Source organism: Lipotes vexillifer, unplaced genomic scaffold (genome assembly GCF_000442215.2).
Source record: "Lipotes vexillifer unplaced genomic scaffold, Lipotes_vexillifer_v1.1 scaffold841, whole genome shotgun sequence".
NCBI lineage: Eukaryota > Metazoa > Chordata > Mammalia > Artiodactyla > Lipotidae > Lipotes > Lipotes vexillifer.
The window spans coordinates 215006-242911 of record NW_006798403.1 but is presented as its reverse complement, the minus strand read 5'-3'; the positions used below and the strand labels follow the sequence as shown (position 1 = coordinate 242911).

The window sequence follows — 27906 nt, the reverse complement described above, 5'->3', positions numbered from 1 at the left end:
TATTTGGTGGATAAAGTGAAAGGTCTTGAAGATCAGATGACCATTCGGGGAGGGTGGGAATGAGTGAAAAGGCGGTGTCAAAGATGAGTCCTAGGATTCTGCTTTGCAAAACTGGAAAATCATCACGGCAAAACCTAAGTGAATGGTCTGTTGTTCATCTGCTGTATTACCTCTGCTCCTTTCTTTTTAATTGTTCATCCTTGTTTTAGTCCATTTCTTATGATGACCTTTAGCTCCATATGACTGTGTACTTTCTTAATGCCCCGGTGCAGCATTTGTGGTTCTGTTTACATATCTGACTCCCATGACACTTGTTTCCCAGCACAGTTGCTGGCACTGGTTAGTTGCACAATGTGAATTTGTTGAATCAATTTGTTATTTCTGCAAGTCTGTATAACTTAGTTTTTTATTATAAATTATAGCCTACACATACATGTATAGCATACATATTTACCATTAAAAGTACAATATGAAAAATCCATGTAACTACCACCCAGACCAAGAAATAGAGGTTTATAATACACCCCAAACCTCTTTTACACTCCTCCTTTCCCCAAGGGCTATCAACTATTTTGACTTCTATGTTAATCATTCTCTTGATTTTTAAAAATATTTTTACTGCTTATATCTTGCTTAGTATTGCCTGTGTTAAACTTTATATAGATGGAATAATGCAGTGTAACTTTTTTTGTAACTTTCCTTTTCCATTTAATGTTCTGTTTTCAGAGTGTAGGTAGGTTTGATCATTTCATTTTCACTGCTGTGTGATACTCCGCTGGAGGAGTATATTGCAGTTTATTTCCATTTCATTCTTAATGGACTTTGGTTTGTTTTTAGTGTTCTCATCATGAACAGTGCTGCTCCATACATTCTTTTGTGTGTGTGTGTGTGTGTGTGTGTGGTACGCGGGCCTCTCACTATTGTGGCCTCTCCCGTTGTGGAGCACAGGCTCCGGACGCGCAGGCTCAGTGGCCATGGCTCACAGGCCTAGCCGCTCCGTGGCATGTGGGATCTTCCCGGACCGGGGCATGAACCCGTATCCCCTGCATCGGCAGGTGGACTCTCAACCACTGCGCCACCAGGGAAGCCCTGCTCCATACATTCTTGTTCATGGTTCCTCATGCATGTGGGCAAGGGTTTCTTGGCAGCATGGGTTGGCATGCTGAGGCATGTGGTCTTAGTTGAATAAAGTTCCGTAACAGCCATGCTCATTTGATTATGGCTACTTTTGTGCTATAATGGCAGAGTTGAGTAATTATGACACAGGCCATAGAGCTATAATGGCAGAGTTGAGTAATTATGACACAGGCCATAGAACCTGAAAGCCTGAAATATATGCTGTTGTACTGTTTACAGAAAAAGTTTCCAGACCTCTTTTCAGGAGTATCTATAAAGAGTGAAATACTGCACTATAGAGGATGTAATGGTTAATGTTACATATAGTTTTAAAAACTTTTCTTTGAGGGAAAAAATTTTATTAGGTCTTGATAACATTATAAAATATGGGTATTTTTGCAAAGAGCAAGTTCTTATTCTTACCCTCAGTGAATCTTCATGGAAGAATTCAACAGAATCCTAAATGGAAAACTTTGTTTTGCTTTTATTAGTTTCATGCTTTTCATCAGTCCCTCCGAGACCTCAGCAGTGAACAAGTTCGCCTTGGAGATGATTTCAACCGGGAACTTGCCAGAAGAAGCCGGTAAACGCTGAATATGATTTTTGTTGAGGGATGAATTATTAGAAGAATAAAATAGGTTCTATAATTGATATGTTTACATGAATTTCCAAAAAAAAAGTGCTATGTTTTTATACTGGTATTTTAAAGTATATTCATAGAACAGTTCCAAACCCTTTGAATTTACAATGTATCATGACTCAGTGTTAGACAAATTAGTTTCATATTTTTAAGAACATTTTATTTCATGCTGACATTATGGAGAGATATGTTGCAAGACCTTAGTAAAGAGGTAGATTTGCAAATACATTGGAGAGAGAGACCCATTGATTGACATTGGAGCAAATAAAAGCATAATGTGGAATTTGTCGGTGGACATGAGCCACTGTAGAATCTGACATTTTATCTTTCAGTTGAAATCTTCAAAAGCTAGTTGTTTATGTCTGCCCAGTTTTTGCAATTTTGTCAATTCTGGGTAGTCCCTAAGAGGTATCACTTTATTTAAGATTTCTTCACTGTCTTCATTTTCATCATCAGTGGTGACAGGTGACTTTCATTTAGAGACCATATTTTTCAAGGAACAAACATTTATACCATCTCAAAAGTCATAATCTATATACAGCAACGATTAGAGAACAAAAAAGGTGAATTGAAATTCGTTTACTAGGTTCACTTGCTAACTCGTACTCGAGCTAATGAAATCATTCCACATGACAGTTTTGTGTTGCTAAAGCAAAAAGAATCAAAGCTGTAAATGTTAAATCTGAATATCAACTATAGTCTGCATAACTAATCTGCTTCTGTATGAGGAAGGCAGGAAATTTAGTAAAAAGAATAAAAGACCTTACTGTTACCATTATTACTACTACCACTGGTAAATATTATTGAACACTTATTTCATGTCAGGTAGAATTAGGTATAATTCTTACAACAGTTCTAGTGAAGTGGTAATTATTATTTTCCCCATTTTTTTTTGTTGTGGAAACAGGGGCACAGAGAGATGAAGTAACTCAGCTTGTTGGAGATCAAAGGAGGGATGTGGTGGAGTCAGAATTCAAACCTAGGCAGTAAGGCCCCACAGTGTCTGCTCTTTACCCCTTATAGTACACTGTGGTTCAAGATCATTTTCACATATAGCTGATGTGAATAAGGCATTTAAATTCCTGAATTTTAAACTATATTATTGAGCTGTGTTCTTAATCTTTTAAATGGCAAGAGTTAGTTAATTTAATACTTAGGTATTTATTTCTGACAAGTTGATAAACTCAACAGAATGGCATTAATATTCTAATACAGTATGTTCTTGGAATGGCTTTATTATGTAGCTTTTCCACATTTGGAGGAAGGGTATAAATTAAGCATTAGGAACATGAGTTTCAGGAAGTAGTTGTCCTGTAGGAAGATACAGGGGAAGTTGCAGGGATGGTTTAGTTGACTAGTTTAAATGGTCATTTGGACATGCAGTGGTGGACTGGGAATCTTCTGATCCATGGGCTGGTACCATCTGGTAATAGTTTGTGTGACCAAGGGGCATATGTAAGGCAGAGAAATTTTATTAAAGCCAAAATAAGAGTCAGTTTTCTTCTGAATCTTGGTGGCTTAACTTTGTGGATGAGGAAGATTTAGGATCCAGTTCTGCTTTACTTAGACCACAATTCTTAATTCATGTTTATAAAAATTCTGGGTAGGAAGTTGTTAGGTTTAACTTCCTACATGATTCAGAAAGGTTGATATTCTCATTTACTTACTAATTTTTAATTTTTTTCATGACATTTATTGCAAAAGGAACACAAATAATAAGAGTACACTTATTATTTATAATAAGTAAACTTTTAGAAAGGATGATATAAAGTTAACTGAGAACTCACCTATTTTGGATGCCATATGAAAAATTGATTAGAGGAGGGTGAACTAGAAGACAGTTGCATTAGCATGAGAGATGATGGCTTGACCAGAATTATGGTAAGGGAGAGATGAACAGGGATGTTTCAAGTTTTTTTTTGAGATCAGAGAGCTAGGATTTGGCAATGGATTGGATATGAGGGGTAAGAGAGAATAAACCAAGGATGACTCTCAGATTTCTGACTTTGAGTAACTGAATAGATGGTAAATCCACTTCATGAAATATGGAAGACTGGTGGGGGTAGGTGAGGCATAGAAATTAAGAGTTTGGCCTTGGATATGTTAGGTTTCAGATGCCAGTGAGATATCCAAGTGGGAATGTAAAATATGCAGCCAGATATTTACTCTGGAACTCAAAGGAGAAGTCTCCATTAGAGAGATAAATTTAAGTGTGGTAAGCATATAGAAGTGGTATTTGGAACTATGGAAATGAATGATATCTAGAGAGAAACTGTAGGGAGAACATCAAGGACAGGGCTGAGTGCCCAGGAATTCCAATATTTAGAAGTCATATAAAAAGAGGAGCTGGCTTGAGAAGAAAGAGCTAGTGAGGTATGGGAAATCCAGCAGCACATGGAACCACAAAAGCCAAGAAAGAAGTACAAGTAAAGACTTTCTCAGAGATCTAAAGACTTAGAAAGTCTACCGTTTAAGATAACTTCTTTCTGAGGAAATTACTAAGGGCATATGAGTAAAATAAAATGGCAACCAAGAAAAAGGAAGATATAGGTTATAAGAAATAGTAAAACTAACCCGAGACTTCAGTGAAAGTAATTTCCAGCATGATAGCCATATAGCAGGCCCAGAAAGTAATCACTGAATTTGAGCAGGAAGTAAGTGTCCTTTGAGAAGAATGTAGTCAAGAAGAATGGAGTAGATTCTTAGTAGATGATTGAGTAATAAGTGGGAGAAAAACATCAATGATGTGATAATAAGGCCTGTGTAAGGCCAAAAGGTAACAGAAAACTTTAGAAAAAGAAAAGCACAGGAAAGTTAGTGATCCAACTAGGAAGCTGACTAAAATGTGAGCATGATAGAATGTAAGCAAAAAGCATTAATTCTCTATGATGGAGTAATTCATAATGGGTATAAATGTATTGAGTTACACAGGTAACCAATAGAAGAACTGAAAATAGTAATAAATTTATCTGAAATTGAAGAGGATTGTGAGTTAAATATTTCAAAACAGAGTTGAAAATATCTAGAGTTGAAAATGATGGAGGTAGCCAGCAAAAGAATTGAGAACGTATTAGTTGAGCATGGTTGCCAGCGGGGGTTGGAACCAGATAAGTGTGAGAGAGAAAGGGCTTTGCTTTTCTTTATATGTTTTCCTGTACGATTTGATTATTTATCATGTGTGTTATTAATTTGATGGGAAAAAGGTAATGGGAGATAAATGAGTGAGGACAGAGTTTGTATAGCACACTCAGATGTAATTTGATTACGAATTCCTGGAGAGGATGTGAGATCAAGAGTTTTGTCCTCCTTACCTCTTTCATTCTTCTTAATTTAAAATGGGAGATATTTCCGTGTGTTTGTTTATTGAAGGTGATCTAGTATAGCATTGTTTCTCAAAGTGTAGTCCCCAGATTGTCAGTATCAGCATCACCTAGGAATTTGTAAGGATGTACGTTCTTGGGCTCCATTGCATATCTACTGATAGATACTGTGTTTGTAACAAGTCCTCCAGGTGTTTCATAGGTTTGCTAATGTCTAAGAACCACTGCAGCAGAGTATTATGTAATAACATATTATGATGTTGTAAATTTCATGAATTATGTATATTTTCTCAAATAGCCAACTTAAAAAAATACTCTTTTTTTGTTATGTGCCTAGGTCCGATGCTGAAACAAAAAGGGCTTTGGAAGAACTGACTGAAAAACTTAATGAAACCCAAAAACAAGAAGTGGTGAGAACTCTTTATTTAGAGAAAGTTTTATTTCATACACAGGTGGTAGAGTGATTGAGCTGGTCGTAATCACAGTGAAGTTTACTAGATTTTAACTTTTTGGGTAGTATGTGCCATTTTGTCTAAAAATATGTTCTTGCACCTCTTATAAAATATTCATGAATTTTAGGTATTTAAGTTTGAAATATTTATAGTGGTAGTATATTAGAGATAGAATTAATTTTTAGAGTCATGAATATTTGAAAGAGATTTAAAATTTTATTGACTCAGTGATATTGTGGTTTTTATTAAATGATAGTTGAGAAATACAGAATTTTTTGGTAGTGACTGTAACACTCCCCATTAAGTATTTTCAGGTCATCTCACAGAAGCGTGTAATCAGCATTGCTGCAAAGAGCTCCTTGCTCTCTGTTTTTTGTTTGACGTGGTGCTGATTGAAAAAAAACCCTAATTCTCGAGTTTTATTATCTCAAACTCAGATTGTTGACACTCATTATTTATTTATTTATTTGTTTTTTGCGGTACGCGGGCCTCTCACTGTTGCGGCCTCTCCCGTTGTGGAGCAACAGGCTCCGGACGCGCAGGCTCAGCGGCCATGGCTCATGGGCGCAGCCACTCCGCGGCATGTGGGATCTTCCCGGACAAGGGCACGAACCTGTGTCCCCTGCATCAGCAGGCGGACTCTCAACCACTGCGCCCCCAGGGAAGCCCAACACTCATTATTAAGTGATTTCTTTTTATCAAATCACTATTCTTGATGGAATTAAAATAAAAAATAAAGTACATACATTGTCCATTTCTTTGCATCATCAGGTTGTTTTTTTTCTTTTTTTACGAGAAAAATATCATTAGAACTTGTCACTAAACTGTTGCAAACTTATCCACTTCAGGAGCAATTGTGTATTCATTCATTTACCACAAAAACGTTGTTTTTGTAAGGCAAGGGATAGTAGCAGAATTTTAACTTGTTTTATTAAAATTGAGAGTTTCCTAATAAAAGCAGATAATTTTTCTCCACTTGTAATTTTTCTCCAGATGTTACTGTGTTTACAGTTTCTTACATAGATGTGCTGAATTTATTTTGAAGTTTGAATTTTTTGGCCGCATATGCTAAGATATGGATATGCTCTAATTTCAAAGAGATCAACTTATTTTCTCTTATTTTTAATTTAAAAAGTTTGGAGGTACAATGTACTTATAGAAAAGTACATGTATTATTATATAGCTTGATGAATTATTACAAGGTGAGCACACCCATGAAACCACCACCCAGATCTAGAAATAGAACATTGCCAGTGCACAAGAAGCCTCCTTATTCCCCCTCCCAATCACTGATTTCTCCTTTTCTGACCACTATTTTGACTTTTAAACCTATAGATTAATTTTGCCTGTTTTGAACTTTTTATATAAATGGAACCATGTAGGGCATTTTTTTTGTGTCTGACTTCTTTTGCTGATCATTTTGCTGATTGTGATATTTCTGGGTGATGTGTCATGTACTTGCAGTTTGTTCATTTTTTATTGCTCCTTAGTATTGCATCGTATGGATATACTGCAATATATTTTAACATTTTATGATAGGTATTTGAATTATTTCAAATTGTGGGCTATTACGCATAACCTACTGCTACCAGTCTTATTGTTTTAGTGCACGTGTTTGCATTTCTGTTGGTATGTAACATGGAGTGCAATTGTTAGTTGCCTTCCAATTTAGTAGATACTGATAAACAGGTGTCCAAAGTGGCTTCACTAATTTATACTCTTTAGCAGCATATGAGAAATTGTGTTGCTTTTCAAAGACCTGGTATTATTAGTCTTTCATTAGTAGCCATTATGTTAGGTGCTTACAGTATCTCACCATGGTTTTATTGGCATTTTCATGATTACTAATGATGATGAGCATCTTTTCGTATGTTTGTCGGCTATTGGCTAGTTTCTTTTTTGAAATGCCAGTTTGCTTCTTTTGCCCACTTTTTTACTGGCTTGATTGTCTTTTTGTTATTGATTTGTGGGAGTTTTTTATATATTTAGTATACAAGCACTTTGTCAGTTATCCGTATTTCAAATATTGTCTCCTATTCTACAGCTGCTGCTTCTTATTTTTAAAACTCTTTTAATGGAACCTTTTGTTAAAATTTAATTTAGTTCATTTTCCATCTTTTCTTTTGTGGTTAGTGCTTTTTTGACCTATTTGAGAAATTGTTCCCTATCTTAAGATCATCAAAATATTCCCTTATATAATCTGCTAGAAGGATAGTGTTTTACCTTTCACATTAAGATCTAGTATGTACTTGGAATTGATATTTGTTTCTGGTGTGAAGTAGAGGTCATACATTTTATATGGATATCCAATTGATTCAGTTTCATTTACCACCCTTTCTCCACTACTTTACAGTTCTGTCTTGGTCATAAATCAGATGTTCATATGTGCGGGCATCTGTTACTGGACTCTTCGTTCAGTCATCTAGTTAATACATCTATCCCAGTGCTCATATCACACTGTCTTGATTACTGTTGCTTTCTGATAAGTTGTAATATGGTAGAGTAAGTCCTTTTACTTTGTTCTTCAAGCTTGTCTTGTTTGTTTTTTACTCTTTGCATTACATTTTAGAATCAATATGAAGTTGTTTAAAAGCCTGCTGGGATGTTGATTGGATTACATTGTTTCTGTAGGTCAACTTGGAGAGAATACAAATATTTACATATTGCGTTTTCCAATTATGAACATAGCAAATCCCTCCAATAATTTTTTATAGTTTTTTATCCAGATGTCTTATATTTAATACATTGTTTATAAGATTTATGCCTTGGAGTTGGTATTTTTATGCTATTTTATAGAGTATCATTTAACATTTAAAAAATATAATTATCCTTGTTTTTCATTTGGAGGATCTACCCTATTACATTTAATGTAAATATTGATTTAGTTTGTGTAAATCTACCATCTTAACTATTTACTTTCTATTGGTTGCACCTCTGTTGTTTTTTAAATTTTTTCTTCTGTCCTTTGGATTTATTAGTTTTAATTTTTCCATTTTTCATATTTATCTTGCTAATTATACCTTATTATTAAATTCTTTTTATAACTAATATAGGGATTAGAACATGTATCCTTGATTTATTAAATCTAGTATAAATTAGCACTTTTAGCTCTTCCTAGCAAGTGCAAGGATCTAAGAAACTCTAACTCCATTAACCTCATTCTCCACTTTTCTTTTACTGTCATGTATTTTAATTCTATGTTTAATCGAGCCACACAAGACATCACTGTTATTATTTTATACAATAATTGTTCATTTAGATTTACCCTTATATTTATTCTTCTTTGTTTTGCATTTCTTTGTATGTTCTTTATTCCTTTCTACATCTCTGAGATTCCATGTATGCCTTAGGAACATACTGTAAAATTTCCTTTAGAGTGAACCTGCATATACCTGGTAGAATTCCATTTAGAATTTTATTTAGAGTGGGTCTTTTGGTGACAGATCCTCTCTATGTTTGTTTTTATAATTTTTTTTTTTTTTGCAGTATGCGGGCCTCTCACTGTTGTGGCCTCTCCCGTTGCGGAGCACAGGCTCTGGACGCGCAGGCTCAGTGGCCATGGCTCACGGGCCCAGCCACTCTGCGGCATGTGGGATCTTCCCAGACTGGGGCACGAACCCCTGTCCCCTGCATCGGCAGGCAGACTCTCAACCACTGTGCCACCAGGGAAGCCCCATTTTTATAGTTTTTAAAATTTGTTTCTCCGTTCTTCATTTGGAATGTTTTCTTCTGACCTTTCATTTAGTTCCTTTCTTCAGCTGAATCACATCTATTAAAACCACCCACTGATTTTTATTTTCAGTTATTACATATTTTGTTTCTAGAATTTTTATTTCTTTTCTTTTTACTTTGTAGTTCTAATCCTCAATCTGTGTATCTGTGTCTCATAACTCCATCATCTGGATCTTCTATAGGTCTGTTTCTATTATGTCTTATTTTCCTGGGATTTTGATCGCATTGTTTTTGCCTTCTGTTTACTTTTGATTGTCTAGTTATTTTTGATGACAGAAACTATTTCATTCTCTTCAAAGTAAACTTGCATAGATAATTTGATAATTACTATGTATGAAAGGACATGTTTCCTTTTGGTTACAGATTAGATTAGGGGCCATAGCAGTCATGAATTACCTTATCATTTATTGTTGCGATATTTCAGTGTTAAACTTTAGTGCCAGGTTTCAGCTATTTCTGATTCATCCTTCCTGCTAGTGTATAGTCCTTCAGGGTTCCAGCCCACAGGCTGGGTTGTGGGGATGGAGAAGTTTAACCAGGGACCCCCTTCCTGGGAAGGGCTCTCAACTTGTTTTTCTTCTTTTACCCTATGCATCTGTTGAAAAACTATTCAGCTTCTCAGTGTCTCTGCTGCCTTTTCTGAAATGGGCTGATATTTGAGAGAGAAAGGATAGGGTTTCTTTTTTCTCTTGCATCTTGGTCTCATATGTCTTTATCTCTTTAGCTTTCCAATGCCTTAAAACAGATATTTAAAGTATTATTTCTTGCTATTTAAGTTATTTTCAGTGGAAGGATTGGCCTGAATTATCTAGTCTGTCATTTTTAGAAGTGAAACTCCCTGAATCTTTTTGTATCTATCAGATTCCATTACTATGTTTGTGATTCTTAATGCACTTGTATGAGGCTTCTGTTACTTGCTACATAGGTATACAACTCGTGAGCATGCTTATATCGATGGCTTTGATCCAAACTCAGATATCTTCAATGTTCTGCTGAGATCCTTATAGATCTGCCTAAGCCGTGGACATATCCAGTGGTCATGCTGGTTTTTGACATTGTTAGATAGGTGGGATAGTTTGAGTTTGGGGAGTTTGAAATGCTAATTTGCATAATGCACATTACATTTTGTAAGTTTCACCTTTTGCCATTTTTACAAGAGAACCTGAGCTACTTCTTTTATATTTCTTTCATATAGCAAGTAAAATTAGCAAGTACTGTCTATATAGTCTAGAGTGTTAATGTGGGTCTAAAATATAATGACTGAGTTCAATCTTAGCAGCTGAATTCAAAGAAAGCCTGAGTTCTCTCATCATTACTGTGCATCAAGAATTATCCCACATCAGATAAAAGCTGTGACTGCACAGCTATTCCATAGATGTCACACCTCACTAGTGCTCAGTTCTTTGGTGTAATTGGTTTATACAGCTTGCTTGTTTACTCAACTGTCCAGTGGGCCCAGCTCATCAGGGCACATCTTTTTATGTTGTCAAAACCTGGAAAATCATACACACCTAACTGTGCACTTGGTTGGATTGTTCATCTGCTAGTTCCTCGCATCAAGTTGTGATGTTACACCTTGTTTTGTGCTTTCTGTAATTTGCTTTCAAAGTAGGGTTGTCTCATAACTGTACAGAGAGCATGTCAAATCTCACATGGGTGTATGTAGTTCTGATTAAGAAACAATTGCCTAATGCAAAACTTAAAAATAATATTGTGGAATTTTAGAAGGTCTTCTGAAGGCCACATGATGTTTACTTTCTATCTGTGCAAGGCTTAATATAGATATTGTGACTCACTTATTCCAACTGAAGTCAACATTTACATTTTATAACTGTTTGACATATTGTGTTGTATTTGTGAATTCATGATAGCATGTTGTCAGGGAAGATGCAGTTTTGTTGTTTGAGCATTAAACTTCTCAGAGGCTGCAGCTGTGTTCCCCCCTCCAGGTTTAAGTTTAAAATAAAATTACCAAAGTGATGCACATTCACTGCGGCAAACTTTTAAATATTGTACAAATATATAAAGAAAAATGAATGACTGCTCCTATCTCCCACCAATTTCACATTCTTTTGGTAACTCCTGTTAATCAGAATTATTGTGCTTTATTCTGAGATTGCAATTGTGTATCATGCATTTTCTCAGTAACTAAAATACATCTTGAAAGTTTATACAACACATTTTTCTTTGAGGGGCAAAAAGTATTCCTATCAAACACGCCAAGATTTAATTTGTTAATCCTTTGGGAATCATATATATATATATTTTTTTCAAACCGCACATTGGAAGGGAGATATTATTTATAGCATGATGCTATGGAAAATATTTTCTGTTAACAATCGTGATAGTAAACAATATTTTGTGCGCCTCATACCACAGGGGAAATTTTAGTCTATTAGTTGTCTAGGCTTTACCCGCTTGAGTGTGATATGAGTGCATATTAAGTTTGATTATTTATGGAAGAAAAAGACAATTTTATTTTGATTTCTGTAGGAGGGTCACTATTTAAATTAAAAATGTAAACGTGGATCCAGCTACTGGAAGAGTTGATCATTAATCGACTCTAAAAACTTTCTCAATGCTGTGTTTAGTCAGATAGTTATTGCACAGATTACAACAGTAGGATAAGTAACAAATACTTACTGGAATGGATTTTTTTTTTTTGCAGTACGTGGGCCTCTCACTGTTGTGACCTCTCCCGTTGCGGAGCACAGGCTCCGGACATGCAGGCTCAGCGGCCATGGCTCACGGGCCCAGCCGCTCTGCGGCATGTGGGATCTTCCCGGACCGAGGCACAAACCCGTGTTCCCTGCATTGGCAGGCAGACTCTCAACTACTGTGCCACCAGGGAAGCCCTGGAATGGATTTTAAACCAGCAGATATTATTAAAGATCTGAGGAATCAACATATTGAAAAGCCAGAATACAATCCTATAAACAGAATGCTTTTGCTTTTTGTTTCACCTCCTTTCATTAAATGCTAACTTTAAAGGTATTCTAATTTTTATTCTGCTATTTTAATTTATTTAATTAATTTATTTAATAAATATATTTATTTATTTTTGGCTGTGTTGGGTCTCCGTTGCTGCATGCAGGCTCTCTCTGGTTGCGGCGAGTGGGGAGCACTCTTCCGCCGCGGTGCATGGGCCTCTTGTTGCGGAGCACTGGCTCTAGGCATGCGGCTTCAGTGGTTGCTGCACATAGGCTCAGTAGTTGTGGCTTGTGTGCTGCAGAGCTCAGGCCCGGGAGCTGTAGCTCATGGGCTTAGTTGCTCTGTGGCATGTGGTATCTTCCTGGGCCAGAGCTTGAACCCATGTCCCCTGCATTGGGAGACGGATTCTCAACCACTGCACCACCAGGGAAGTCCCTATTTTGCTATTTTTATAACTAAATTTAGAGATTCAGGACTTTTTGATATCTTAGTAGTAAATTTGATTGATTGGTACGTACTCTGAAAGAAATGAATTTTTTAGTATTGGGTGATGTTGTTAATATTTTTCCCTTAGGTCTTACAAATAGAAAGTAAATGTGAGGAGGCAATAATAAATGCAGTCCTTAAAGTAATTTTTATTATTGGAATTATCTTATCATTCAAAAGTTGCAAATATATGCTGTGTCCTTAGGTACAAAGTCCATGCCATTCTGTTTAGAACTGTTTTTACTTGCTCTTGCTTTGGTCTTCCCTGTCTCAGGAAAGGGCATCACAATCCATCCAGTGGTCACCTAGGATTCACTCCACATCTTTTTCTACATACCACACTTCCAATCCGTTATCAAATCTTGTCCTTTTCATTTCTGAAATCTTGCTCAATTCCATCTGTATCTGCCTAATACTTCTGTTCAGTCACTTTTTTTGAGTTCACTGCAGTAGACTGCATTGAACTTGGTCTCTTACCTCCTACAATTGCCCATATCTGTGCTGACAGTTACCAAGTGATTTTTACTTTTTATTTTATTTTATTATTTTTCATTTTATTTTTTATGTTTTGGCTGCGCCACACAGACTTTGGGATTTTAGTTCCCTGACCAGGGATTGAACCTGGGCCCTCAGCAGTGAGAGCACAGAGACCTAACCACTGGACTGCCAGGGAATTCCCCCAAGTGATTTTTAAAAATTGTCATCACAGTGAATTACTCCCATGCTTTTTAAAATCCTGCCTGAGCTTTTTCTTTTTCAAATTCCTTAGGATAGCCTATACTGCCTGCATTATCTGGCTTTTTCTGTGTTCCTTGAATTTGCCAAACTCATTCCTACCTTATGGCCTTTGTACTGGCTTCACTTTTATTTCCCCAATTTTTTGCATGACTAGCTCCCTTTTGTCATTCAAGGCTCCTGTTGAATGTCACTACCCTGAGAGAGGCCTCTCCTGCTCTCCCTTTTTTGTTATTTAATTGTTAGCAGTTAGCCTAATAAACTCACTCTTCTGTATATTGCCTTTTTCACTTAATGTATTTTTGAGATTTGAGATTGTTCCATATTAGCCTCTCATGAGCTTCCTAATTCCTTTCTTTTAATATTTAAAGCATTCTATTGAATGAATGTCCCAAAATTTATTTAACCAGTCTTATATTGATGGACATTTCGGTGGTCTAAGTCTTTTCTTTTATACACAGCACTGCAATTATTGATCTTGTACATGTACCGTTTTTCACATGGGAAAGTAAATTGGTAGAATAAATTTCTAGAAGTGTATTTACAAGGTTAAAGTCTATGTGCGTTTGTAATTTGTTACATACTGCTCAATTTTATAATTAGTATTTTAAATGTCTTCTTTTTAATACTTTCATCTGAGAATTAGCATTTATCTTACTCTTTTCCAAAAAAGGATGAAAGGTGGCTTACCTTAAAATTATAATATGTGTGTTGAAGTTATGTTAGTTCTCATCGGCCCATTGTATTGAGTTTCTTCTTCCCTTTAGTATCAGATCTGCATCTTCCTTCCCTTATCAGCCCTCTCCACACCCCTGGCAGTTTTATCTAGGCATGTGATTACTCAGGTAGAGATGACATGTCTCAGTTTTCCTGTGTGGCTAAGTCGTGACCATGTGACTAAGTGTGAGTAAAAGTGGTACATGCAACTTCTGGGTTGTCTCCTTGTAGACAAAGCCACTTGTCTGGGACTTTCTTTCTCCTTATGTGGGTTGAACTGGGGATGTAGCACTAACCCAGCTTAAACCAGGCAGGTGAGGATAACTATCTAGGGGTGGTGGAACAAGAGATGGAAGGAACCTGGACCTCTGAATTACCTTAGGGAGCAGAGTGGCCTGCCAGCTTGTCCTGCTTTCTTCTGGGCTGTAAGATGAGAGAGCACACATGTAATACTAATCTTATTTTAGCTGATGGTTGTTTGATCTTTTTGAGAGAACCTAGACTGTACCCTAACTGATACAGAATATAATGTAGACGTAGACGAGAAAGAATAGATAAAGAGAAAACTGGAGTTATAGAAATGTGTATTTTAGGTCTTTGGCTGTTGCTGACTTAGTTGGAGTTGGGTGAATCAGTGTATTAGCAGTAGGAAAAGGCAAGTATTTTGAGCATATTGATCTGTCTGGATGATTGGGTCGATAAAGATACTTTGGTGGCCTTAGAGGCCACCAGATTATCATTCTACCACTGTTGAAATTCATAAAATACTTTCTGTGTTTATTCATTTTCAATCATGCTAGTTTGTGTATCTGTTTTATTTTTTCTCAATACTGACTAGCTATAGTGCCTATTCATTTTATTATAATTTTCTTCAGGCTTGACTGAAACAGAGCAGGATATCACTATTTTCCCATGTTCCGATGGTTGTATAAGGCAGTAGTTGTATTTGCTTAGCATTTTGCCTTCCACTAAGTGCTTCTCTTTGTCAGTTAAGATCAGTTTCAGCCATAAATAACTGAAAACCCCAAATAATAGTGATTGGGGAAAAAAGACTAAGTTATTTCTCTCCTGTGGGAAAGTCTTAGTTAGGGAGTTCAGGGTTCCACGTGGTATGTACTGATCTACAGTATGTAATAGTTTCAGGCTCTTCCTGTCATTCTCTTTTTGTTTTTCCTGCTGTTATGGTCTCAAATTTATGGTCGGAGATGGCAGCATCTGTGTACTAGGCAGCAAGACAGAGGAAGGAATGAGTATGAGAGCAAAAGGCGCCTATGCGCTATCCTTTATGGATAATTTCTTGAAGTTGTCACAACACTTATGCATGTATCCCATTTACCAAAATTTAAGTCACACGGCCAGCTAGCAGCTGAAGAGGCCACAAAATGTATTGATTATATTTTGTAGCCACCTGTCTAGTTAAAATTCCTTTACCATGGAAGAAATGGGGGGCTGTAATAGTTTGAAATGGAGAACAAAATTCTATGAAATAGATAGACATTTTGTGGATGGAGTGGAGAATATATATATATTTTCTTCATGAGAGTCTTTATTTCTTGGGTGAGGATTTATTTGAAAACCAATTTAAAATTGCATTAGTCATCTATGGCTGCATAACAAATCTCCCCAAACTCAGTGGCTTAAAACTTTTATTATTTCACAGTTTCTGTGGGTTAGGAATACAGGCATGGCTTAGCTGGGTTGTTTGGCTCTGGGTCTCTCACAGGCTGCAGTCATCTCAATCCTTGATTAGAATGGATCTGCTTCCTCACTCATTCAGTTCCTTGTAGGTTAATGGACTGAAGCATCAAGCATCATGACCTGTTGGTCAAAGCCCTCTTTTGTTTCTTTGACACATGGTTTCTCCACAGAGCATCTCACAATATGGCAGCTTGCTTCATTAGAGCAAGCAAGTGAGAAGGCAAGAGAGAACATGCTAGCAGGATTGAAAGTTAGAATTTTTATAACCTAATCATGGAAGTAACATCTCATCACTGAGATGTTAATATTTAAAAATAAATATTAATTGTTATCCCATTATCAATAGGGAATTATTTTAATCAATTAAAACTATGCCTTTGCTAAAAATGAGGATGTAGATTTGTTGTCATGGAAAGTTGTCTGTGATCTGTGGGGAAAAAAATAGAAATATATATATATATATATATAAACTGAAAAAATCTATGAAATACTATGTATAACACCCAATTTTTGTTTAAAAAGTTAAATGAAGTTGATATGTGTTTGACTGGTCATACACATATGCATAGAAAAATTTCTGGAAGTATACAACAAAGTACTTAGCATTATTTTCTTCGTGCTAGGTGGTATTAGCAGATTTAAAAAATTTTTTATTCTATATTTGTTTGTTTATTTTTGATTGTTGTGAAATACATATAACCTAAAATTTACCATCTTATCCATTTTTAAGTGTTCAGTTTAGTAGTGTTATGTACCTTCATGTGGTTGTGCAACCAAATACAGAACTCTTTTAATCTTACAAAACTGAAGCTACACCCATTAAACAACTACCTATTCCCCCTCCCCCAGCCCCTGGCAACTACCATTCTATTTTCTGTTTCTATGGATATGACTGTTCTACATACCTGATGTAAGTGGAATGATACAGTATTTGTCTTTTTGTGATTGGCTTATCTCACTTAGCATAAGGCCTTCAAGGTTCATTCATGTTGTAGCAAGTGTAAGGATGTCTTCCTTTTAAAGGCTCGATAATATTCCATTGTATGTATAAACCACATTTGGTTTATCCATTTATCTGTCAATGGACACTTGAGTTGCTTCCGCATTTTGGCTATTGTGGATGATGCTGCTTTGAACATGGGTGTGCGCATATATCTCTTTGAGACCCTGATTTCAGTTCTTTTAGGCATATGCCTAGAAATGGAATTGCTGGATCATATGGTACCTTTGTTTTTATTTTTTAAGGAACTACCGCACTCTTCTCCATAGCGGCCGCCCACTTTTACAAACCACCACCAGTGCACCAGGGTTTCAGTTCCCCTGCAGCCTCCGCAGCACTTGTTTTCTGTTTTTTGTTAATAGCCATCCTAATGTGCTTGAGGTGGTTCCCTATTATTTATTTTTGATAAGTGTTGCTATTAATTACTTTTTATATTGAGTGAACGATAAAGATATTTCCATTTTGTAAAAATGGAATGAATTAACAACTTTTTATTTTTCAGTATTTATTTATAATGTTTTCTATAACAGCAGGTACTGCCTTTATTTCAGATGCAGTAATAAATTGTTGGGATATTAGGGCTGATTGTTAGGATAAATTAGAAGCTTGATGCTGAAGGCTATTTTGAAGTTTTAGTAAAGCACTGTGAATATCATAGTAAACATCTTAATTGTTTTTCAGCACTTGAAGTTGGAAACCCAAGACTTACCAGTCTTAGTAAATGTTAACTGATCATTTTTTGATGGAATATTTTTGCTCAGCCTTTATTGACTAATTAAACTTATGTTTACCAATGTTTTTTTAAAAAACATCCTGACTTGAAGTGTAATTTACCATAAAATTAATCTGCTTTAAGTGTAAAATTCAGTGATTTTTAGTGAAGTACTGGGTTGTGCAGCTATCACCATAATCCAGTTTAGAACATTCCTATTGCCCCAGTAAGATCCCTTGTGACCAGGACCTTTCTTGACTCTATAGAATTTATGGCAAAAGATTTCTTATACCAGGGCTGTATTTATTGCTTCTCTTCTATCTACTGTACCTCGTCCGTGAAATATACACAAATAGTCAAATAGTGTATATTTTATTTAGGGGACTGTATAGTGATGCTTCTGAAGTGTGTTTGCATTTGCACAACTTTTAGCAAGGAAGATCTCACATCAGAGAGAAAATTCTTTCATGTTTATTTTAGAGAGTCCCAATTAAACATTTTGCAGTTTGACTTTAGTTTTTGATCTTTTACAACTGGTTTATTTTTAGCAGATCATAGTAGCAAAGATTGACAAGCCCTTTCAATTATTTGATGCATATAAACATCAAAACCTTCCTAGGCAGGTCACACTTATAGATAATTAAAATGAAAAAGAACTAAATAGATAGAACAGTTTATCATTAATAGAGTAATAAATGCAGTTGTAGGTAAAATTGGTATTTTTCTTCTAACTCACCAGAGGGCACTATTTTCTAGTTTATTACTTTTAACTCTGATCTTTTGACATATTATATTCTACTTTGGAAAATTTAAGTCCTTTATTGGGATCCAGATTTGGATTAATTGTAGACTAATGACTGTTTACTATTGCAACTTTCAGTCAATTTTTTTGTGACCTGTTTTATAATAGTGTCATTAAAAAAGGATTCTATAAATAAGCCAATCTTAAATGCTTTAGGCGATAGTGTATCTGGCATAAAATATCTCTTCAGTTTTAGTCTTTTTTTTGCCTAACAGTTCTGTAATCTCACTTTTCGCTTTATTCATGTTAAGGTTTCAGATCGGGTAGAGCGACGGCTTCAAGAAATAGAAAGAGAGATGCGTACGGAAAGAGAGCTGGTGGAAAGACGGCAGGATCAACTGGGACTTATTTCTTTGCAGCTACAGGAGGTTTGTGAAAAATACCTTCTCGGAATGTAAATCTTGAGTTTTGGTGGTTATTTAGCTATTGTTAAAATCGTTATAATTCTTTAGTTGTTGCATGTGAAAGTATAGTTCAGTCTGTAGAAGTATAGCATATTGGTTATAGTTCATTGTGTGAAGACAAGCCTACCTGGTTCAAACCCAGAGTCTACGCCTTACTGGCTGTGTGACCTTGGGCAAGTTCCTTGACTTCTAGGCCCATTTCCTCTGTGGAAAATGGAAATAATAATAGTATTTACTTGATCACATTGGTGCAGGGGTAAATAAGTTAATGTGGGTAAACCACTTAACATAGTGTCTAGCATGTGCTGAATACATGTTAACTGGAAGTATAATTATTTGGATTAATTTTCCTTGGTGTGAACTAGACCAGGGGTTAACAAACTGGCCAATGGGCTGAATCTGTCCCATTGCCGATTTTTGTAAATAAAGTTTTATTGAAACGCAGCCACTCCCATTCATTTTCAGTTTGTCTGTGGGTGGTTTTGGGACACAGCGTTGGCAGAGTTGAGATGTTGTGAAAAAGAACATATGGCCCACAAAGCTTAAAATTAGTATTGACTGGCCCTTTATAGAAAAAGTTTGCAGATCCCTGGCCTAGACTATCATCAAACCAATTCAAAACGGAGGTTACTTACACTTTAGGTAACATTTTTATTTCGAAATTTTAGACTTATGAAGAAGTTGAATAATTAGAACAAAGGATTTCTGTATATCCTTTACCTCAATTCCCCCAGTATTCATATTTTACCAGACTTGCTTTATTGTTTTATATATGTATTTCCATATACATGTATATCTAAAATTTTTTTTGAGCTAGTTGCTGACATGATGTAAATACTTTTAAATCTAAATAATACGGTGTGTACATTCTCTTCTGTAGTCACAGGAAATTAACATTGGATCAATACTATGATTTAACCTATAGGTTTTTAAAAAAATTTTTCATTTTACATCTTTATTGGAGTATAATTACTTTACAGTGTTGTGTTAGTTTCTGCTGTATAACAGGGTGAATCAACTATATGTATACATATATCTCCATATCCCCTCCATCTTGAGTCTCCCCCCACACCCTCCCTATCCCACCCCTCTAGGTGGTCACAAAGCACAGAGCTGATCTCCCTGTGCTATGTGGTTGATTCCCGTTAGCTATCTGTTTTACATTTGGTAGTGTATATATGTCAATGCAACTCTCTCACTTCATCCCATCTTACCCTTCCCCCTCCCCATATCCTCAGGTCCATTCTGTACATCTGTGTCTTTATTCCTGTCCTGCCGCTAGGTTCATCAGAACCTTTTTTTTTCCTTTTTTTAGATTCCACATATATGTGTTAGCATATGGTATTTGTTTTTCTCTTTCTGACTTACTTCACTCTGTATGAGAGACTCTATGTCCATCCACCTCACTACAAATAACTCAATTTTGTTTCTTTTTATGGCTGAGTAATATTCCATTGTATGTATGTGCCACATCTTTATTCATTCATCTTTTGATGGACACTTAGGTTGCTTCCATGTCTTGGCTATTGTAAATAGTGCTGCAATAAACATTGTGGTACATGTCTCTTTTTGAATTATGGTTTTTTCAGGGTATATGCCCAGTAGTGGGATTGCTGGGTCACATGATAGTTCTATTTTAAGTTTTTTAAGGAACCTCCATACTACTCTCCATAGTGGCTGTATCAATTTACATTCCCACCAACAGTGCAAGAGGGTTTGCTTTCTTCCACACCCTCTCCAGGATTTACTGTTTGTAGATTTTTTGATGATGGCCATTCTTACTGTTGTGAGGTGATACCTCATTGTGGTTTTGATGTGCATTTCTCTAATGATTAGTGATGTTGAGCATCCTTTCATGTGTTTGTTAGCAATCTGTATATCTTCTTTGGAGAAATGTCAGTTTAGGTCTTCTGCCCATTTTTGGATTGGGTTGTTTGTTTTTTTGATCTTGAGCTGCATGAACTGCTTGTAAATTTTGGAGAATAATCCTTTGTCAGTTGCTTCGTTTGCAAATGTTTCTCCCATTCTGAGTGTTGGCTTTTCGTCTTCTTTATGGTTTCCTTTGCTGTGCAGAAGCTTGTAAGTTTCACTAGGTCCCATTTGTTTATTTATTTATTTTTTTCCATTTGCCTAAGAGGTGGGTCAAAAAGGATCTTGCTGTGATTTATGTCATAGAGTGTTCTGCCTATGTTTTCCTCTACGAGTTTTATAATGTCTTGCCTTATATTTAGGTCTTTAATCCATTTTGAGCTTATTTTTGTGTGTGGTCTTAGGACGTGTTCTAATTTCATTCTTTTACATATAGCTGCCCAGTTTTCCCAGCACCACTTATTGAATAGGCTGTCTTTTCTACATTGTATATTCTTGCCTCCTTTCAAAGATAAGGTGACCATATGTGTGTTGGTTTATCTCTGGGCTTTCTATCCTGTTCCATTGATCTATGTTTCTGTTTTTGTGCCAGCACCATATTGTCTTGATTACTGTAGCTTTGTAGTATAGTCTGAAGTCTGGGAGCCTGATTCCTCCAGCTCCTTTTTTCTTTCTCAAGATTGCTTTGGCTATTCGGGGTCTTTTGTGTTTGCATACAAGTTGTGAAATTGTTTGTTCTAGTTCTGTGAAAACTGCCAGTGGTAGTTTGACAGGGATTGCATTGAATCTGTAGAGTGCTTTGGGTAGTATAGTCATTTTCACAATGTTGATTCTTCCAATCCAAGAACATGGTATATCTCTCCATCTGTTGTATCATCTTTAATTTCTTTCATCAGTGTCTTAAAGTTTTCTGCATACAGGTCTTTTGTCACCTTAGGTACGTTTATTCCTAGATATTTTATTCTTTTTGTTGCAGTGGTAAATGGGAGTATTTCCTTAATTTCACTTTCAGATTTTTCATCATTAGTGTATAGGAATGCAAGAGATTTCTGTGTATTAATTTTGTATCCTGCTACTTTACCAAATTCATTGATTAGCTCTAGTAGTTTTCTGGTAGCATCTTTAGGGTTCTCTATGTATAGTATCATGTCATCTGAAAACAGTGACAGTTTTACTTCTTCTTTTCCCATTTGGATTCCTTTTATTTCTTTTTTCTTCTCTGACTGCTGTGGCTAAAACTTCTAAAACTATGCTGAATAATAGTGGTAAGAGTGAGCAACCATGTCTTGTTCCTGATCTTAAAGGAAATGGTTTCAGTTTTTCACCATTGAGAACGATGTTGGCTGTGGGTTTGTCATATATGGCCTTTATTATGTTGAGATAAGTTCCCTCTGTGCCTACTTTCTGGAGAGTTTTTATCATAAATGGGTTGAATTTTGCCAAGCTTTTTCTGCATCTGTTGAGATGATCATATGGTTTTTCTCCTTTGGTTTGTTAATATGGTTTATCACATTGATTGATTTGCCTATATTAAAGAATCCTTGCATTCCTGGGATAAACCCCACTTGATCATGGTGTATGATCCTTTTAATGTGCTGTTGTATTCTATTAGCTAGTATTTTGTTGAGGATTTTTTCATCGATATTCATCAGTGATATTGGTCTGCGGTTTTCTTTTTTTGTGAGGTCTTTGTCTGATTTTGATATCAGGGTGATGTTGGCCTCATAGAATGAGTTTGGGAGTGTTCCTCCCTCTGCTATATTTTGGAAGAGTTTGAGAACGATGGGTGTTAGCTCTTCTCTAAATGTTTGATAGAATTCACCTGTGAAGCCATGTGGTCCTGGGCTTTTGTTTGTTGGAAGAGTTTTAATCACAGTTTCAATTTCAGTGCTTGATTGGTCTTTATATTTTCTCTTTCTTTGTGGTTCAGTCTCAGAAGCTTGTGCTTTTCTAAGAACTGGTCCATTTGTTCCAGGTTGTCCATTTTATTGGCATAGAGTTGCTTGTGGTAAGCTCTCATGATCCTTTGTATTTCTGCCGTGTCAGTTGTTTCTTCTCCTTTTTCATTTCTAATTCTGTTGATTTGAGTCTTCTCCCTTTTTTTCTTGATGAGTCTGGCTAATGGTTTATCAATTTTGTTTATCTTCTCAAAGAACCAACTTTTAGTTTTATTGATCTTTGCTATTGTTTCCTTCATTTCTTTTTCATTTATTTCTGATCTGATCTTTATGATTTCTTTCTTTCTGCTAATTTTGGGGTTTTTTTGTTCTCTCTCTAATTGCTTTAGGTATAAGTTTAGGTTGTTTATTTGAGATTTTTCTTGTTTCTTGTTTGGTGGGTTTTTACCTTGCTCTTTCTTCTGCTATGTGTTTCTCTGTCTTCTCAGTTTGCTTAACTTAGTGTGTTTTGTGTCTCCTTTTCTCAGTCTACAGGTTCATAGTTCCCGTTGTTTTTGGTGTCTGCCCCCAGTGGGTAAGGTTGGTTCAGGGGCTTGTGTAGGCTTCCTGGTGGAGGGGACTGGTGCCTGTGTTCTGTTGGGTTGGGCTCGATCTGGTCTTTCTGGTGGGCGGGGCCACTTCTGGTGGTGTGCTTTGGGGTGTCTGTGAACTTGGTATGATTTTAGGCAGCCTCTCTGCTAATGGGTGGGGTTGTGCTCCTATCTTGCTAGTTGTTTGGAATGGGGTGTCCAGCACTGGAGCTTGCTGGTTGTTGAGTCGAGCTGGGTCTTAGCATTGAGATGGAGATCTCTGGGAGAGCTCTTGCCGATTGATATTACGTGGGGTCTGGAGGTCTCTCGTGGTCCAGTGTCCTTAACTTGGCTCTCCCACCTCAGAGGCTCAGGCCTGACAGCTGTTTGGAGCACCAAGACCCTGTCAACCACACGGCTCAGAAGAACAGGGAGAAAAACAGAAAGAAAAAATAAAAAAATTAGAAAAAATAAAATAATTAAAGTAAAATAATTATTAACATAAAAAATTAAGAAGAAGTAAAGAAAGAAGAAGAGAGCAACCAAACCAATAAACAAATCCACCAATGATATCAAGTGCTAAAAACTATACTAAGACAAACATAAAAATCAGAAACAAGGCATTCACAGACAGCAAACCCCAAGTCTGCAGTTGCTCCCAAAGTCCACTGCCTCACTTTTGGGATGACTTGTTGTCTATTCAGGTATTCCACAGATGCAGGGTACATCAAGTTGACTCTGGGGGTTTAATCCACTGCTCCTGAGGCTTCACGGAGTAATTTCCCTTTCTCTTCTTTGTTTGCACAGCTCCTGGGGTTCAGCTTTGGTTTTGGTCTCACCTCTGTGTGTAGGTTGCCTAAGGGTGTCTGTTCCCTGCCTACACAGGAGGGGATTAAAGTAACAGCTGATTAAGGGCCTCTGGCTCACTTAGGCCGGGAGGAGGGAGGGGTAAGGAATGCGGGGCGAGCCTGTGGTGGCAGAGGCTGGCATGACATTGCAGCAGCCTGGGGCATGCTGTGTGTTCTCCCAGGGAAGTTGTCCCTGGATCACAGAACCATGGCAGTGGCAGGCTGCATAGGCTCCAAGGAGGAGGGGTGTGGTTAGTGACCTGTGCTTGCACAAAGGATTTGTGGTGGCTGCAGCAGCAGCGTTAGCGTTTCATGCCCATCTCTGGTGTCCGCACTGATAGCTGTGGCTCGTGCCTGTCTCCGAAGCTTGTTTAGGCGGTGCTCTGAATCCCCTTTCCTCTCGCACCCCGAAACAATGGTCTCTTGACTCTTAGACAGTTCCAGACTTTTTCCTGGACTCCCTCTCGGCTAGCTGTGGCACACTAGCCCCCTTCAGGCTGTGTTTATGCAGCCAACCCCAGTCCTCTCCTTGCGGTCTGACTTCTGAAGCCCGAGCCTCAGCTCCTAACCCCCACCCGCCCCGGCGGGTGAACAGACAAGCCTCGGGCTGGTGGGTGCTGGTCGGCACCGAACCTCTGTGTGGGAATCTCTCTGCTTTGCCCTTTGCACCCCTGTTGCTGCGCTCTCCTCTGTGGCTCCAAATCTTCCCCGCCCACCCCCTGTCTCTGCCAGTGAAGGGGCTTCCTAGTGTGTGGAAACCTTTCCTCCTTCACAGCTCCCTCCCACTGCTGCAGGTCCCATCCCTATTCTTTTTTCTCTGTTTTTCCTTTTGCCCTACCCAGGTACGTGGGGAGTTTCTTGCCTTTTGGGAAGTCTGAGGTCTTCTGCCAGTGTTCAGTAGGTGTTCTGTAGAAGTTGTTCCACATGTAGATGTATTTTTGATATATTTGTGGGGAGGAAGGTGATCTCCATGTCTTACTCCTCCACCATCTTGAAGCACCCTCCAACCTATAGGTTTTATTCTAATTTTGCCACTTAAAGTTCTTTTCTGGTCCAAGATACAATACAGGATTACATATAGCATTTGACCATCATGTCTCTTTAGTCTCCTTTAATCTGGAACAGGTTTTCAGTTTTTCTTTGTCATTCATGACCTTGACAATTTTGCAGAGTACTAGCCAGTTATTTTGTAGAATGTCTTTTGTTTTAGGTTTGTTGATTTTTTTCCTCATGACTAGATTAGGTTATAGGCTTTTGGCAGGAAACCCAGAGAATTGTTGTTGCGTTTTTCCCAGGATATCATATCGGGGCATGCAGTGTTGATTTGTCCCAATACGGGTAAAAACTGAACATTGGTTAAGGTGTTGCTTGCCAGGCTTCTCTACTGTGAAGTTACTATATTATGCCTTTTAAATTATTTGTCTTATGGGGAGGCTCTTTAAAACTTGAAAATTGCTTATTTCTCATCAAATTTTCACCTACAGATTTTAGCAGTTATTGATGATTCTTTTGTGAAACAGTTACTGCTATAGGTGATACTAAACAGTGATTTAAAAAATATTCTGTCATTCCTTTCACATTTATTAGTTGGATTCCTACTGTCAGGAAGGGCTTGTCTTTTTCTCCACTCATTCATTCATTCATTCATTATTATTGGTATAGGTTTGTGAATTCTCATTATATTGTTTATGTTTTATAACTGTCCTAGAAAACTTGTGATTCCTTTTAAATGTTTCTTAGATTTATAAAGTGTAAAAAATTAGAGACAACAAGAAAAGCAAAAGATTTAAAAACAAAAGGAATGTTTTTTTCTTTTACAAAGTGGTTTTCTCTAAAAGTGATGTTCTGCAGATGCACTTATGTGTGCTTGAAGATCATTAACCCTTTTAAATTGACAGATTAAAATTTTTTTTAAGTATTAGGAGACATGCCAGTTGAAAATTAGGAACAAAAATTGCAAACCTGAAATTATAATGTAAGCTGACAGAAAACAAAAGCAGATCTTTCTAAAATTCCATTTCACAAAAGGAAGCATACCCTTGTTAGTGGTAATTACTTTGAAGAGGATACTTTGTTGAATAATTAGATACAGCATGTGGGTAGCCTTTTTTTTAAACCTTGATTTTTATACATTTGTTCTCAAAGCACATTGCATCTGGTGAGCATAAGAATAGTACTGAAATGACAATTGTTCTTTTTTGCGAGAGAGAATTAGAGAAATTTTCCATGCTTATATTCTACTCTCTTTGCAGAATGCCCAAAATTACAAAGAAAGAGGGAAAGGAAGATTGCTTCCCACCCCTATTCTTGAGAAACCAGAGCCTGAATATTTGCATTGTAATTGTCAATTTGACTAAAAGCTTGAGCAATGATTTGGAATTCCATCTCTGACAGTACAATAGAGGATCACTATTGATAAGAAATGTTTAATTTCATATTTTGTCATTTTAATATAAGTGGTGACCTATATACTTTTAATAGGTGGTTTTGGATTAAACAGTGCAATGGAAACTGGAAAGGATTAATTTAGCCTGATGCATTTTCCTACTCACAAGTTAAGTGGCTTAGACTATTCTGGAAAGGTCACGTTTAAGGAGAGAAAATATTTTGCTTTCTTTTCGATATTAAAAAATACTTATGGCTATATCTATACTGTATGATAATAGTAATTTATATATTTTGTTTCTGGCTATGGTGAAAAATTGAATCTGTAGGTGAGTAAGTAGGCCTGGACTTTTAGCCACTATGTTCTCCTGCCTCCCTAAAATGTATAATTCAGTGTTAGTGAAAATTATGACATTCAAAAGTCACAGTCTCTTAATTAGTAGTAATCATTGAAAATTCCAGAATGTTGGAGATTTCTAGGTATAATGTATTATAGGGTGGCAATCTGTGGTTTTGGCTAATAAAACTTGCTTCTTTTTAGTGATCTAATGAGGTTCTTAGGTCCTCGGAGCTTTATCTGTTCCCACTTAATGAAAATCACAGTATTAGTCATTGGAAATTGGTTGAGGGAAAGCCACTCTCCTTTTCTTGTTTAGAGTTTTTAAAGAATTGTTCACTCTTTTCTGTTTCTTTTTTTCTTCTTCTTTTCTTTCTTCCTGGTCTAAGCAAAAGGGCTAAGCACACACTCTGGAATCCACTTCCCTTGGTGAAGCTCAACTACTTATGTGCTACTGCTGGCACATGAATGTCAGATTTTCTTAACTTGGTGAGGGCCTTCCCTGGCCTTCAGAACTCAAATATCACATTTTAAACAACATTGTTTTCATTTCTCAGTAGAGGTTTCTTTAGAGAGATGAATGTTTTATCAGTTGTGCAATAATATTCTTTTCACATACCTTTTAAAAAATCTCTCTCTATATATCTTTAACTAAGGTATAGTTGATTTACATTGTTTTGTTAGTTTCTGGTGTACAGGAAAGTGATTCAGTTATATATATTTATATATATATATATATATATATATGTATTTTTTTCAGATTATTTTCCATTATAGGTTATTACAAGATATTGAATATAGTTCCCTGTGCTATACAGCAGGACTTTGTTGTTTATTGATTTTATATATAGTACTGTGTATCTGTTAATCCGAAACTCCTAATTTATCCGTCCTCTGCCCCCTTTCCCCTTTGGTAACCATAAGTTTGTTTTCTATGTCTGTGAGTCTATTTCTGTTTTGTAAATTCATTTGTATCATTTTTATTTTTTAGATTCCACATATAAGTGATATCAGGTGATATTTGTCTTTCTCAGACTTACTTAGTACGATAATCTTTAGTTCCATCCATTTTGCTGCAAATGGCATTATTTCATTCTTCTTTATGGTTGAGTAATATTCCATTGTATATATGTACCACATCTTCTTTATCCATTTCTCTATTGATGGACATTTAGGTTGGTTCCATGTCTTGGCTATTGTAAATAATGCTGCTTTGAACATTGGGGTGCATGTATCTTTTCGAATTAGAGTTTTT

At 36.6% G+C, this 27906-nt stretch overlaps 1 protein-coding gene across 1 annotated transcript in view; it reads left to right on the top strand.

Moving 5' to 3' along the window:
- The window catches only part of CEP128 (centrosomal protein 128), a gene marked incomplete at its 3' end in the record, with an annotated part of 210477 nt that overhangs the window by 43022 nt on the left and 139549 nt on the right, over positions 1–27906 (top strand). Inside the window, exons 6-8 of the mRNA XM_007470471.1 lie at positions 1608–1699; positions 5414–5486; positions 18593–18709. Coding sequence (XP_007470533.1) covers positions 1608–1699; positions 5414–5486; positions 18593–18709 — 282 coding nt within the window. The remainder of the gene's footprint in view (positions 1–1607; positions 1700–5413; positions 5487–18592; positions 18710–27906) is intronic.